General features: G+C 36.0%; 1 protein-coding gene across 1 annotated transcript; it reads right to left on the bottom strand.

Moving 5' to 3' along the window:
• Nucleotides 1–865: 865 nt before the first annotated feature.
• Nucleotides 866–15,122, bottom strand: mora (cysteine and histidine rich domain containing protein). Its single transcript, XM_089635457.1, has 6 exons — nt 14,908–15,122; nt 14,503–14,639; nt 11,408–11,625; nt 8,358–8,571; nt 5,596–5,790; nt 866–1,566 (listed from the first exon to the last, which is right to left on the bottom strand). The coding sequence occupies exons 1-6, from the start codon at nt 14,981–14,983 to the stop codon at nt 1,306–1,308; spliced, it is 1,101 nt and encodes a 366-aa protein (XP_089491583.1). The 5' UTR covers nt 14,984–15,122; the 3' UTR covers nt 866–1,305.
• Between the last annotated feature and the right edge of the window lie 267 nt (nt 15,123–15,389).

Below are 15,389 nucleotides of genomic sequence, written 5' to 3' on the forward strand. Positions count from 1 at the left end.
AATATAAGAAAATAAAGTGACAAGTCGAATCAAGTCAAGAATACGCCGTGGGTCAGGACCACAGGACACTTAAATATTCCGTCACTTGTTTAGCGACTGGCAAAAATCATTCAGACTTATCCCAAAAAAGTTAAGGTTTTGACTTGAGTTGACCAGTCTACACATTCTGGACAATGGTGAATAATATCCATAATTTTTCGAATGATGTTTGAGGAAGAGCAGTTTATTATTTCTGAGTCTGTGCGAGGGGATATTGAAGGGAATGAGTTGCAGTAGAGTAGGTAAATCAATAATACCATTTATAATTTTGAAGAAGCAAAATATAATGACATTTTATTATTATGTTCATTAATAAGGCAGTAATTTTGCATAACGGATGAATGAACATTATTCAAAAAGATGTGTATATTCACAGTTAACCCAAGCCAAATCAATATAAAGACGTCGCGCTTAAATAGACAGCTTTTGTCTACCGGCTCTCGAAATATTTTATACCAATTGCTGGCCGTGTTCGCACATACACCTAACCTAACCTAATAACCATAGATGAAAGATTAAGGATGGGTTGTTTCAAAAAATTTGAACAATTCAACACATTAAAGTTGATTTTCAAGTTCTGTGATGGTTCTATTCATGTTCTGTTATCATATCATAATTGGCCAGTTGTTTAACAAAACGTAAATAAGAACAGAACTTGAATAGAACCTTCACAAAACTTGAAAATCAAATTTGATGAATTGTTCAAATTCTGTGAAACAACCCGTCCTTAGTCAATATCATATTGACATAGGATTTTTTCATTCAAGGATACTAGTGCCCCAGAAGGTAAGGAACATCAAAGGAGAAAAAATTATTACACAAAACCTACTTCGGGTAGATAATTTTATTTATCTATTTCTTGGTGAGATACAAAATAAAATGTTTTCTAAATATCTTATTGAAATTAAACACATTTAATAATCATTAGAACAGTATGGCAATATACAGCCTGCCAAGAAAGAGTAGAAAAATGTAAATGTAAAATGTACAATCTTTTGAATGGTTTTAAATGCCAACACCAAGAAGGTTCAAAGGAAAAAAGTATGTGATTTTAAAATATCACTTTGGTCTGGGAGAATTTTTCAAAGAAAAATTGAGCTATGCCATTTATTCTGTTAAATTCGGGAATCAATCATAACCTCACATTTTTATGTACTATATATAGTTTGTTCTAAAATCAGTGTTGCCATTAAAGAAAAAATTATTACATTTTAATAAACAACTACACTTTCTTGACGTGCCTGTAAGTACAAATTGGTTTATCACTTATTTAACTTCGGTTATGTTCATGTTGGACATGGACATTGGTTCAACATCATCGAGGTCCACTTCGTCTTCTTCGTCCCAGACGTGGGTGGGGGTAGGGGGGGTGGTCTGGGTGGGGGAGGCCTCCTTCTCCTCAGCTGTCTTGTCCTCCTGTGCCCGAGGGAAGTCCAGCTTAGCCCAGGAGCCGGGCTCGGCCTTCTTCAGCTTGATCTCCACTTTGGTGCCCAGCATCTGCGCACTGCTCTCTTTGACGTCAACGACCTGAGCAAAAAAAAAAGAAATTAAAGTTTTTAAATTAAATCTTTTCGGTTTAGCAAACCAAAAGCTAGTGTGAAAAATATGATCCAAACGGTTTTAGAAAGAAAAAACACAATGCTACATATTTAAATACAGAAGTTAACCACAGAATAATTAAACATATCTAAGTATAGAAGTAAACCACGGAATAATTTACCTATCAATAAGTGAGAAGTGAGTTTTACGAAATTTCACAGGGTAGGCAAAAAAACTTCTCAGTCTTTTACTCCAATGCATCAACAAACAACATTTGAATGAGTATTGTGCGATAATGGTTAAGCTTATGCTTGGAAACTTTTGGTGTAAAAAAACAGCCATGTGCCAAATTTTGCTGAAATCTGGCACATGGCTCTTTTTGCAAGCGCAAAGACGATATGTAGTCATGTTATAATATGTATTATAAATTAACAATTATTTCATAACCAAAAAAAACGACTCTCTGTAGATGATCAGGTTCAGATTAATTTTTCATTCATTCCGGTGATGCATATGAAAAACTTCTAAATTAATCCAGTTTGTCTCTAAAACTTATGTACAATATGAAGCAAAACCATGGAGAGGAGGAGACATCCTCAACCAGACAATCCTCTGCCTAGCTAAGATTGGGGGTCCGATGCTCTGCAGGAAACCTGCTGGCACGGCGCTTCGAGATAGGTTTAGACTTGGAGTACTAGCTGGAGGAGGAGACATCCTCAACCAGACAATCCTCTGCCTAGCTAAGATTGGGGGTCCGATGCTCTGCAGGAAACGTGCTGGCACGGCGCTTCGAGATAGGTTTAGACTTGGAGTACTAGCTGGAGGAGGAGACATCCTCAACCAGACAATCCTCTGCCTAGCTAAGATTGGGGGTCCGATGCTCTGCAGGAAACCTGCTGGCACGGCGCTTCGAGATAGGTTTAGACTTGGAGTACTAGCTGGAGGAGGAGACATCCTCAACCAGACAATCCTCTGCCTAGCTAAGATTGGGGGTCCGATGCTCTGCAGGAAACGTGCTGGCACGGCGCTTCGAGATAGGTTTAGACTTGGAGTACTAGCTGGAGGAGGAGACATCCTCAACCAGACAATCCTCTGCCTAGCTAAGATTGGGGGTCCGATGCTCTGCAGGAAACCTGCTGGCACGGCGCTTCGAGATAGGTTTAGACTTGGACTACTAACTGACATGTACCCAGCGTTGCTCGACTTTTCTCTTCTTTCAATAAATATAATATATATACAGGGTGTATCGGCACGTACCCGACAAACTTTAACCAGCTATTCCTTAGCATATTTGGAGTAAAAAATCTTATGTGCACTTTGCTGTCCGGTAAGGTTTTTTTTTATTAAAAAATTTATTATTCATATTTTCACCACATGTCACCACTGTTTTATCCTTTGTCAAAGTTTGAAAACCCATCTGGCAATATTTTATTCGAATTCCGTTGAATAATGTACGTGTGTACCTATACAGGGTGTCCGGTGGTAAAGTGCAGTAACTTCGGGAGGTGATTCTACGTGATCGTAGGAGTAAAAAAGATAAATAACTTTTTATGAAATTCCAACTTTTAGATGTACTTTTAAGCTAATAACGAAAAATTTCTACGACGTGCCTAGACGGCATTATTTTTTTCGTCGTTGCCAAATCTACATCCCGCGCCCCTTCTTGCACCCCCCGCTATTGTAATTCAGTAAGCAAACGTCTGTGCTTTGGATGTAATGTGTCACATAATTTGACGCGCGGAGTAAACAACTTTGAAAATTTAATTTATCTAGTGTTAAAAGTCTCATTTAAATAAAAACTTGTTAATTTAGTGTCTTTATCTAGTGTTTAAGTCTTACTAAACAGTACATCTTTATTCGGTGCGTGTTTTCCTTAAACATCGAGTTTTATTTAGTTTAAGAGTAACCTAACTGTTAAAAATGTGTTTCTTTTGTGCGTAATTTTAATATTGAATTATTGTGACAATGCCTCGCTTTACCAACGAAGAACAGGCAGATATTCATTATTTTTATGGACTACATGGTGGAAATTCCGAAGCGGCGCGCCGGGAATACAACGCTCGTGTTTTTGTTCAAACGCATGCACTTATTCGCGAACAAGGAATTGGCCGAAGACCCCGAAACAACAATGCTATTAATTTACCAATAGCGGACGAAGACTTCATCATGGCTACAATTGTAAATGATCCTACATTGTCGCTTCGTAGAATTTCCGCAATGACTGGTGTTCCTAAGAGTTCTATCTGGGATCTCTTCAAGACGTACGGAATGCACCCGTTCCATTATCGGTGCGTGCAAGGCCTTCTGGAACGTGACCCCGTATCAAGGATTGCATATTGTCAGTGGCTACTTCGTAAGCAACTTAATAACCCGAACTTCATTGGGAACATCCTTCGGACGGACGAGGCCCAGTTCAACAGAACTGGTGTGATAAACCTGCATAACTTGCATGAATGGGCGGAAGAAAACCCGCGCTCCGTAAGGCAGTTGCACCATCAAGTTCAATTCTCCGTTAACGTTTGGGCTGGAATTATTAACAATAAAATTATAGGACCGCATGTGTTGCCACCTAGGCTTAATTCAATAAATTACCTGGATTTCTTGAAGAATGACCTTCCCGTTCTTTTGGAAGAAGTTGATTTAAATAGAAGACGTGAAATGTGGTTTCAACAGGATGGAGCTCCACCACATTTTGGACTTGCCGTTCGTCGCTACCTAGACGAACAATTCCCAGATCGTTGGATTGGACGAGGGAGTACTTCGCCATGGCCGGCGCGTTCTCCAGACTTGACACCGTTAGATTTTTTCTTTTGGGGTGCGATGAAGGATAAAGTTTATGCCAAAGAAGTAAATAACGTCGAAGATCTCCGGTTACGTATTCACGAAGCCGCAGATGAAATACGCCACAATGTACGAATTATAAATAATATTACTGTACGTTTACATACTTGCCTACAAGCAGAAGGTGGACATTTTGAAAATATTTTAAATTAGTAAAAAGCGATGAAATTAGTTAAGTGTTCAATGAGTTATTAATATTTTTTATAATAAAAAGTGTAACGTGATTTTAGTGCAGTTCTCTTTTTGAATTTGGTAAAATATCAAAACATACGGCGAACTCTGTGTTGTTATTGTTTACAATTCACATGCGGTTTCCATGGATACGCGCCACTCACAATATGCGACGTTGCCACGTTCACACTTGCGAATTTATCGGGTAAGTTTGCACCTACACTATGGCTTTTTAGCAGGATTTTTGTATGAAAAAGAATAAATTGGAATTTCGGAAAAAGTTATTTATCTTTTTTACTCCTACGATCATGTAGAATCCCCCCACGAAGTTACTGCACTTTACCCCCGGACACCCTGTATTGGCGCGCTTTTACAATCACAACGAAATGGCACGGCACCATTCGTCTCATTTTTATTATTATTTAGTGTGTGCGAAAGAGCGAAGACGCTTTTCGACATACTTGCTTATAACAGCTGTTGAACACGAAAAGCAATGCCAATGACAGTGATGTAGTGTGGAAATTTTAAATTTTTTTGTTTTTAATTGAAAAAAAAATTCTACCGGACAGCAAAGTGCCCATAACATTTTTTACTCCAAATGTGCTAAGGAATAGCTGGTTAAAGTTTGTCGGGTTAGTGCCGATACACCCTGTATATAAACCTTCCGGAAGAAATTCTCTAAATGATAGTGAAAACCCTATCAAAATCCGTTGCATAGTTTAGAAGAACTAAGCGCACAAACAGTTTGTGAATTCGTGTGTGTCTCGAATTTATTTTATACTATTTAGAGATTCTTTGTACAATGATTTGTGTGTAAACAGTAGTATTACATTTATTGGCAAGTCACGGTGTCCTCAAAATGCCCAGACAAGCAATATTTTCCACTATGATGATAGAAGGGGAATTCTAATATTGTCAGGTTATTCATTTTAGGGGAATGTTTGTCTATCTATTTTTTTTTAAATAAAAATAAGTAAAAAGCGGTAATAAGTTTGAGGGGCTCACTCCTCTAAGCTCCAGATCCAGATGGAACTTGGCATCCCCCGAGTTGGTGAACATCAACTCCACAGCCAGACGGACGGGGTTCAGCTTAACGTGGCTCTTGAAGGGGTGGTACTCCTTGGAGTACACCGCCACCACCACGTGGCTGCCGGTCTGGTGCCAGTCCCAGCGGCATTTCACCGTGTTGGCAGATTGGGCCTGGAATTGTCAAAGATTGATCTAAAAATGTACTCAACAAAATAATATTCATCAATGGGCAGTGGTGCAGAGGTTTTCTCCAATTTTAGCAATTTTTTTAGGGTAGCAGGTTTAAGGCGTCTTAACCAGCGGACGAGAATTCAAATTTCGTTAAAAGACGGCCTCGCGATCGGATGTTTTTTTAGAACGAGACAGAAATACCTAATTCATTCATCTGCGAGCCGTACACTCGGGCGGCTGACGAAAACTACAGCATGGTTCCGATGAAATAAAAATTATTGTTGTTGTAGTTTGTCGGAAAGGTATTACTGGTAAGTTTTATTTCTAGTACTTATCTTTAAAGTATTACTTGATTTAATACGTATGACATTGAAAAGAGGGTTTATTCCTTACAACTGAAGTATTATATACAGGGTGTATCGGCACGTACCCGACAAACTTTAACCAGCTATTCCTTAGCACATTTGGAGTAAAAAATGTTATGGGCGCTTTGCTGTCCGGTAAAATTTTTTTTCCATTAAAAACAAAAAATAAATAAAAAATCCACACTCCGTCACTGTCATTTGCATTGTATCTCGTGTTCAGCAGCTGTTATTAGCAAGTGTGTCAAAAAGTGTCCTCGCTCTTTCGTACACACTAAATAATAATAGTTAAAAATGAGACGAATGGTGCCGTGCCATTTCGTTGTGATTGTAAAAGGGCGCCAACGTAGGTACGTACGTACATTATTCAACGAAACTCGAACAAAATATTGCCAGATGGGTTTTCAAACTTTGACAAAGGATAAAACATTGGTGACATGTGGTGAAAATATGAATAGTATTTTTTATTAAAAAAAAATGTTACCGGACAGCAAAGTGCCCATAACATTTTTTACTCCAAATGTGCTAAGGTATAGCTGGTTAAAGTTTGTCGGGTACGTGCCGATACACCCTGTATATTAAAACTAGGTTTTATTTCCAACTATTTTCTACGGTACCTACCTACATATATGTAGTTATGGGATTGCATAATATTGTATTGCTTTCATGGTTAACGGAGCGACCTGACTCGTATAATTTTCGAAATGTTATTAAATTCACGAGGTAAATTTCGATTGAAAAATCATAGGTTAGTATGTCAAAAATAACCTCGTCTTTTTTCCTAAAACAAGAAGCTCAATTCACAATATGACATTATGAAACTGACAAAAAGTAACACATAAAATATAATATACGTTGAATTATACCAATATAATAGTGAATTGGACAATAAAATAGAAATTATGAACAATAAAATGATTTGAATCGCACATCACGAATCAAAATTCATTTGGTTCGTGGCACTTTTTGACCACCAATCACAAACAGTTTCACGTACTTTGGCATAAGTTTTAACATTTATACATGAAACATCGATGACAGACATAAACTCCTGATAGTCCATAGTAGATTCTTTTCCCGGGAAATTAAACAACACAAAATTATCGCCAAATGTTATAAAAAATATGTGCTTATTCTGAGTGATTCTTTCGAACGACCCTGTAGCATATAAGTACGTACAATGTACACGGATAATTAAATATCACTAACCTTTGTTTTTTTTTTTTTAAATATATCTCCCACGTACGTTTTTGATGTTGTAATTTGTGTTTTCTAATAAAACTTTTGTTCCAAGGGTATTTCCTCCCCATTTTTAAGCGAGGAATTTCTTTAAAATGTTATTAACTAGACCGGCGTGGACTACACGTCCGCTTGCCGCCCGGTCGCGGCGGAGAATGACAATATTATGTCTTGTGCCGAGTTAATAAAAATGCACAAACGGCAAATCGAAATTAATTACTATTATATACTTTAAGAATATATTTTTTGGTCATAAATTATTTTGAATGTTTCAATAATGTCTTGGTAAATTATTTTTGTAAAAAAATCTGAACTATACCAATTTGTAAGACCATAAATAAATAGTCAAATTGAGGGATTTTCGCCATAAAACGCGTGTTCGGATTTATTTATTAGTAATTTTATTTGAAATAAAAACCAAATTCTTATACATACTTATGATAGATAATTTATTAATTGTTTATACTGTATTATTATATGATTTGAAATATTTGTTGTATAATACAAATTCACCTTTGAAAATGAAACAAATCTGTGCAACGTCCAACGGTAACACTTTATTATGATATGAAAATAATATTATTTTTCAAAATTTAACATCTTGCTTTACTAGATAAAATAACGATCTTTCAAAATCAATTTGTTTTTTTCTAGAAAAGTGTCCATGCGTCTAAAACTGGCCTCAAAAATGCCAAATTTCAGGTCAAGTCTACCTATTTCGCCTTCAGCTTGAAAACTTTATGAACTATTTTTTTCATTATAAAAATATGGGATTTCACTAAAGTTATCGGGAATAAAAATATTAAAGTGTCAAAAATCATGAAAATCTGAAAACCTCAAAAAGTGTGGCAAGCCACCAAAGAATGCTAGCGAACTAGTAATAAATCACGCCCTATCTGAGCATGGCACCTTTTCCTTACAGCCCAGCTGTAGTCTTATTAGCTATAAATATTCTTAATTACATACTTCTTTCTTCCACTTGTGTAAGCCAGTGTTGCAGCCAGCCTGGTTCAAGAATGTGTTGAAGTCAGTGGTCTTCTTCTGGCAGCAGGACCAGTACTTCATGCCCTCGTGGAAGATGGGTGTGCCCGGGTGGAACACGCAGTGGGCACTGTCGCTCTCCGCACCCTCATAAGTGCCTCTGCAGCCCCCATTCTTGCAAGCCGTTCCAACTACAGTGCTGTACAGGAAACAGAAATTATTAACCCGTAAGAGGCGTCGTAGGTACCCAGGAACCAAATCAAAAATTCCCCCCTCCATTCTCCCATTCTATTCACCGCTGTCTCAATACCTCCCTACATTCCCCAGGGAAGATAGCTCGCTCACATATATAAGTAAAAACTCGGCTATTTACGAGAGTCACATGAGAGTTAATTTTGTTCACCACGCAGATAATTTGAGGCAGATTTAGAGTGGTTTGGTCATGTACTAAGAATAAAGATTATATTGTAGTGTTGTACAGAAAACAACAATTTACTAATGGTGATATCAAGTCAGATATTCGGTCATCAAATCTGGATGATGAACGAGAGATTTTATTCCAGAGTCCAAGCTGCCGAAATGAAATTTTTAGAAGTGGCCGGGGTTACAAAATATGATCGAATAAGAAGCTCGATGATCTGAGACGAGCTAAATATCGAACCCCTGCCATTCTTCATATAAAAGTCGCCAATGAGGTGACTAAAAGCTGAAGAAAAAGTGCTCAAATGACACCAAAATCATGGAAACAGATAAGAAATGAATTCAATGTCCAGGGAAACTATAATTAAACCTATACAGGGTGTATCGGCACGTACCCGACAAACTTTAACCAGCTATTCCTTAGCATATTTGGAGTAAAAAATCTTATGTGCACTTTGCTGTCCGGTAACGTTTTTTTTTAATAAAAAAATTATTATTCATATTTTCACCACATGTCACCACTGTTTTACCCTTTGACAAAGTTTGAAAACCCATCTGGCAAATATTTTATTCGAATTCCGTTGAATAATGCACGTGTGTACCTATATTGGCGCACGTTTACAGTCACAACGAAATAGCACGGCACCATTCGTTTCATTTTTAACTATTATTATTTAGTGTGTGCGAAAGAGCGAATACGCTTTTTGACATACTTGCTTATAACAGCTGTTGAACACGAAACGCAATGCCAATGACAGTGATGTAGTGTGGAAATTTTAAATTTTTTTGTTTTTAATTGAAAAAAAAATGCTACCGGACAGCAAAGTGCCCATAACATTTTTTACTCCAAATGTGCTAAGGAATAGCTGGTTAAAGTTTGTCGGGTTAGTGCCGATACACCCTGTATATAAGATCTGTCAGTCAAACATATACAACCTATCTACATAAAACATTTTGCAATTCAGGATAGTTGTGTATTTACTTGACATTTGACAAGAATTCAACGCATATTTTTCTAAAAATAAAACAAAGTGAGTATTGTTTTATCCGGTTCCATGATAACTCAACATAGCGAAAATTCAACACACTTTTAAAAAGTGATATAAAGTCATTAGAAACGATGAAAAAAAAATTATTTTAACCTAACCTAACCTAACCTACTTAACCCAGTTAATAAAGTTTTTGTTTCATCACTTTCCATGACTTTATATAACTTTTTAAAGATGTGATAAATTATCCGGTCACCGTTTTATCCGTATTCAGTTAATAAAGTGTTCTATTAATCTGGTATATAAATATAGCTACATACAATCGTATTACTACGTGCTTAATTATAGTTATATGTTTGTTTTTAGATTACAATATGTCAGTTGTCTCGAGGCATAACCTAAAAGCAGGTGAGCTGTATCGGATTGCATTGAAATTGAATTTATTTCTAGGAAAGCTAAAAAATATGTTTGAGATAACTAAGTTCTGATTGTCAAACATTTAAAAGCTATTTATGTAGATAAAATGTTGCGCGAGGTTGGTTACATGTTTAAACATGATATTCCTAATGCTTTATTGATTACTTTATATGTATTAACTTTTGCTGTTTAATTTGTGTTTCTTCCAGGTATAACCAACAAATTTCCCTATCATTATTAATAATTAACGCCCTATGAATAACTTTACTGGGAGCATTGAGCATGATAGAGACAATGTGACAAAATATAACATTATGTGGTCAGTTTCTTGGTATTATTTGATATAATTCTTAAGTTTGTCTGTTTGCAGAAACCAAATATCTCATGTGAAAGATGTATGCAGTAACAGCACTTTCACCTACAGTGAAATGAAACATTGTCATCAACTCTCCAATTAAACACACAAGTGAAATGAAGAAATGGGTTTCCTCAGGAAGAACCTTAGTAAGAGATTTTCAAATATTGTCAGGTTTTAAAAAATATGTCATAGATATCCAAATCAATAGACTTTCCCTAACATGAAATATGGGTATCGTTTCAAACCATGTGACCATATTTTTGGCACCAGGAGGGTTTGAGAGAATGCTAAGAATAAACTACGACATCAGTCCTACATGGACCACTGAAGAACGCACATTGAAATAACCAGACCCTGCGCAGAAAAGTAAAGTAAGGCAAAAGGCACAGTCCATTGTGGGACTTTTCGGCGCAAGATCCGAATGTTCATTTTTAAACGAACCGCCTGGCGACGCTAAAATTGTGTGAGGTGGGTAAATTATAACACATTTGTAAAATTGTATAACAAAATACTAAGTTTTGGAAACAAACCCGTTTGTTTACCCAATCTGGGATTTGCAGTTCAATTTCAGTCAGCAAATTATACGACATTGTAAAAAGGACTAGTCATTCATAAGCATATTTTATTTTCGATGACCGAATGGTGACATTACTAAGCGAGTTGGCTGTATACTGTCAGATTCATCTATTGACAAATCACAGAAAGGGGGACAGTCATGTCGCCTTCCGCACTCTGTGCAATTTGGTTTATTCCCCGTTCCCTGATTGGCTGGCCTATTAATTTGAATGTCTGTGACATATGCACAAGAATACGTAAGTATGGAGTATTTTCAAGTGATATAAAGTTCTAACCTGCTATTATCGAGTGAGGTGTGCTTGGTATTTTGATGCGGACAACTTTTAAACTTCTCTTTTAAAGCTTCCGCTATGTTTGGTTCCAAAGTTTCAAGGGGCGAATCAAACGGTGGCCTCTTCAGCGCGCTCTCGGACTTGGACACTGGCGCCCGCACCGTCACTACTTCCTTAGCTGTTGCCTTATCCACCTTCGACTTGGGCAGTTCAGGCGGTTTCTAAATGGAAATAATACAAAAGTTTGCACCATCAACTTTTAATAGGAGTGTTAAAATGCATAAATGTTAAATTATTTTAAAAAAGGGGTAAAATTTCCGTACTCTGTTTACTTCTAAATATGTCCAAATTGTTACAAGAAATAATTCATTAAATCGGGGAGATGAGAAAACATGCACAAAATAGATTATTTAAATAATTTGTGATTATTTAGATTGAAGCGGGACCTTTCGGCAAATATCACTTCATACTAACAAATCAAACATGATGTCAAAACATTGTTAAAAGACGGGACTCTTTGAACTTTCATTGATAAAAATACTCCCCCGCCTTAAATAGTTGTTTCCTGTGGTAATTATGTTGAAACAAAGTATTATTTAAACAATTTGTGCATGTAAGTGGAGTACGGAAATTTTACCAAAAATGAATATGCACAATTCCTCCACACTAGTAATATGCATTTATCAAACAATACATAGTGGCGCAAGTTAGGTTGGGTTAAATCTCCAGTCTCCACCGACAAGTGTTTTCGCAATAATCTATGCATCTAGTATTATTTACCAACAAAACATCATATTGGGATAAGTTCTTGGTTATTATCGTGCTTAGACAAGGAAATAAAGTTCAGTCAAATAGCAATGTGACAAGTTAGCAAATAATTATCATCTATTCACAACGGTGGAGAGGGAAAAAATACTGTGCCATGCACTGACATCCAAATGCGTAGATATGCCCTAAAGACAAATTTGTGTACCATTTCAACGTCCTGGAGGCAATCGTATGACAACCTATTTTGGCACCAGCGCGGTTTGTGCATTTACTGAGCAAAATAAGTCAATATTTGTATTTTGACTCCTGACTTGCGCACATTTTGCAGAATAACTCGGTAATTATAGTTTCCTGTGCATTAAAACGACGTAAATATATAAATATAAGAAAGTAAATTTTCATACATTTCTTAAGATATATTATGAATACCGAAAAGATTTACATCAATCTTTTATAGGAACCATACAAAAAAATTCCTAATTTTTCGGCCGTCTAAAGTGGGATGATCCCTTTAACAAATTTCCAGCTAAAATTCAGACTTTGTCCAAAGGTACATTGTTATATTATTCAGTCTATTTACTGTGCTGTTATTTTACTTAGTTTAATACACACAAATTTTAAAAAGGCAGTGTGTGACACTTATACTATCAAAATGTAAATAGTAAGTTGCAAAAGACAAGGCGATAGTTTAGTGCAGTGAGTAAATTGTGAGTCAATTGCAAAAGGAAAAACTTTACTCTTACAAATATTCAGTTTATATAAATCCCGTAACTAAACATTCCAGATCTCGTGAAAACGAGATAATTAGTTATGGCTAAGGACAGCGAGGAATTCGCCTACCATTGTAGTTAGTTAGTAGATTTGATTATCGAAGAGTGAGGCAGTCGTCCCAAGGGTTGGTAAAGAATCCACGAAAACCGATTGCGGTATACTGAGAGCCCAACGATCCACATATCTGTATTGGGGCCTACAAACAGTCGGGAGAAGAGGAGAGATGCGATGTACTTCACATATACAGATAGTAGTATGTACCAGGTTACAGTGGATGCTCGATATTTATTGCAACACCGCCTATATCACATAACGAACTTCTAACTATCATTTTTACCAATAACATTTATTTTAGTTACAAAACGATTTCAAAACATTCTTAATATGCCATGCGTAGTAATGCAAAATCATGTGTTTTTGGTTTGAAAATTTGGTGGCCTAGAAATGTTTCAGATGCTTTAATTAAATACTGCGAGTAGAATACATTTTGGCCTTTGAAATAATCGAGTATTTTTTAGATAAGTTTTTTTATAAGCCCAGAAAAAAATAATGTACAAGGCCCATGAAAACTGCTTGAAAGTTAAAAATCTCCTACTTACGAACCCATTTTTGGTTATGATTTTACTGTATAATGTGGCAAATTAAGTTATTTATAAAATGATCGAAAAAAAATATATATTTATGCCTGAACATCCACAAAATAAAATAAAAGGCACCTTTTGGCGATGTTTTTTTCTTGCATAAATCAAAACAGGCGGATGGTATTAAGCGGGAATTTAAACCTTATCACCATCTACGTAAGGGTTGTTATTGATAACGGCTCAATTTAAAATATTACACGACGTAGTGCATCGCCTTAAGAATTTATTATTTAGGCACGTTAATAATATCACAAAAATTCCACAACCTAGTTGTCACTATGTGACTGACTTGATTCAGTCTTATTTTATTATTATTTTTATGTTTGCGTGCCATTCGGCCGTCTTCTCCGTCTTTTGTCAAAATACAATTTATAATTATATATTAAATTACCTGTTACAATAGTACCCTAATAATAGCCCCAGAGAGGCAATTTGATGATGATAAGATCATGACATTTTGTGTAAAGTCGGTAAATGCGAAAACAGAAATCTGCAATTTCGAAAGTTTACTGGCTACAAGCTACTGCAAGCTACATATTCAGAGATGAACAACATACATCACTTTCTTTACAGCACTCGGTTTTTGTCTCCTTACCGACCTGTGGGACGACTGCCTAAAATATTTTAACTACAATGCGAGTTGCCTGCAAACCGTTGGATACAATTTTTCGAATCATTGGTCACACCCACCCCACTGCACCGCTCATTTTAATTTCTTTCCCTCACCCTTACTGGCATATCTAGTGTTTCCTTGGCCATGCCAAAACAGCAAAAAATATTTGCACACTCCTAAAATATGATAAAATATTCTTGTTATCTTAAATAAATAATAGGCTGCCCTAACAGCTATTCAGCGTAATAAACAGGAATCAAATGTGATCGTTGAAGAATTGAAAATAAGCAAATTATGGTTTATACCTCATTGGAATGCTTAGCATTAGTACACCCCTTGATATTAAGAAACTCGGTAAAATCAGTGACTTTCTTGTTACAGCAACTCCAGCCTTTGTAAGCATCGTGAAAGAATGGTAAACCGGGATGATGGCAACAAATATCTGCAAAATATTTTTTTTTATTAGTTGCTAAAGAATAGCTATTCATCTAAAGATTTAATTACCGGTCTAAGAACAAAATATCAAATTACATAGCTTAAAATAAGGTTAGCTATGCATTACACGAAAGAGGAAGTAAAGAAAATGAGTTAACAATTATTTAAAAAAATGTTATCTTATCCAATTTTGTAATAACAAAAAGCGTATTGTTATATCAAAGTTTATAATTATTAGTGAGCATTAGAAACTTCTAGAAAGAAGGACATTTTACCCTTTTCATTGTCATTTGGGTTAAATTTCTGTCCACAGCCTCGGTTGTAACAATGTAGCTCGTTATCGCCCGTCATTTTAATTAGAGTTAAATAACTACTAAATAATAAAACTACGGAAATGGAAATAATCTAAAGACCTCCGGCGTGGTACGTCAAATAAAAATTTTGACAAAGTTTCATAGAAAATAAAAACGGAAAAAATTTATTCTTTTATCCATAGAAATATTTTCCAGTAGATAGAGAAATGCTACGAAATAAAGCAACTGAGAACAACCTTCAAGAAATAATATTCAAGATTAGAAGTGCCCGAAGCCAAGTATTTACTGAGCTACAGACGAATGGTTTCCCCACTAGTTTTATCGTTAAAAAAACACGTTGAAAGAGATTGAACAAGGCTTTACTTGGAGCAAAGCTGTGGAAAGAGCATTAGTACGATTTTGTATGAATAGTATTGAAGCCATTGAAGTAGGTGGCAATGACT

The sequence above is a fragment of the Hesperophylax consimilis genome, chromosome 9 (genome assembly GCF_061612785.1).
Source record: "Hesperophylax consimilis isolate HC1 chromosome 9, BYU_Hcon_1.0, whole genome shotgun sequence".
In the NCBI taxonomy this organism is placed as follows: domain Eukaryota; kingdom Metazoa; phylum Arthropoda; class Insecta; order Trichoptera; family Limnephilidae; genus Hesperophylax; species Hesperophylax consimilis.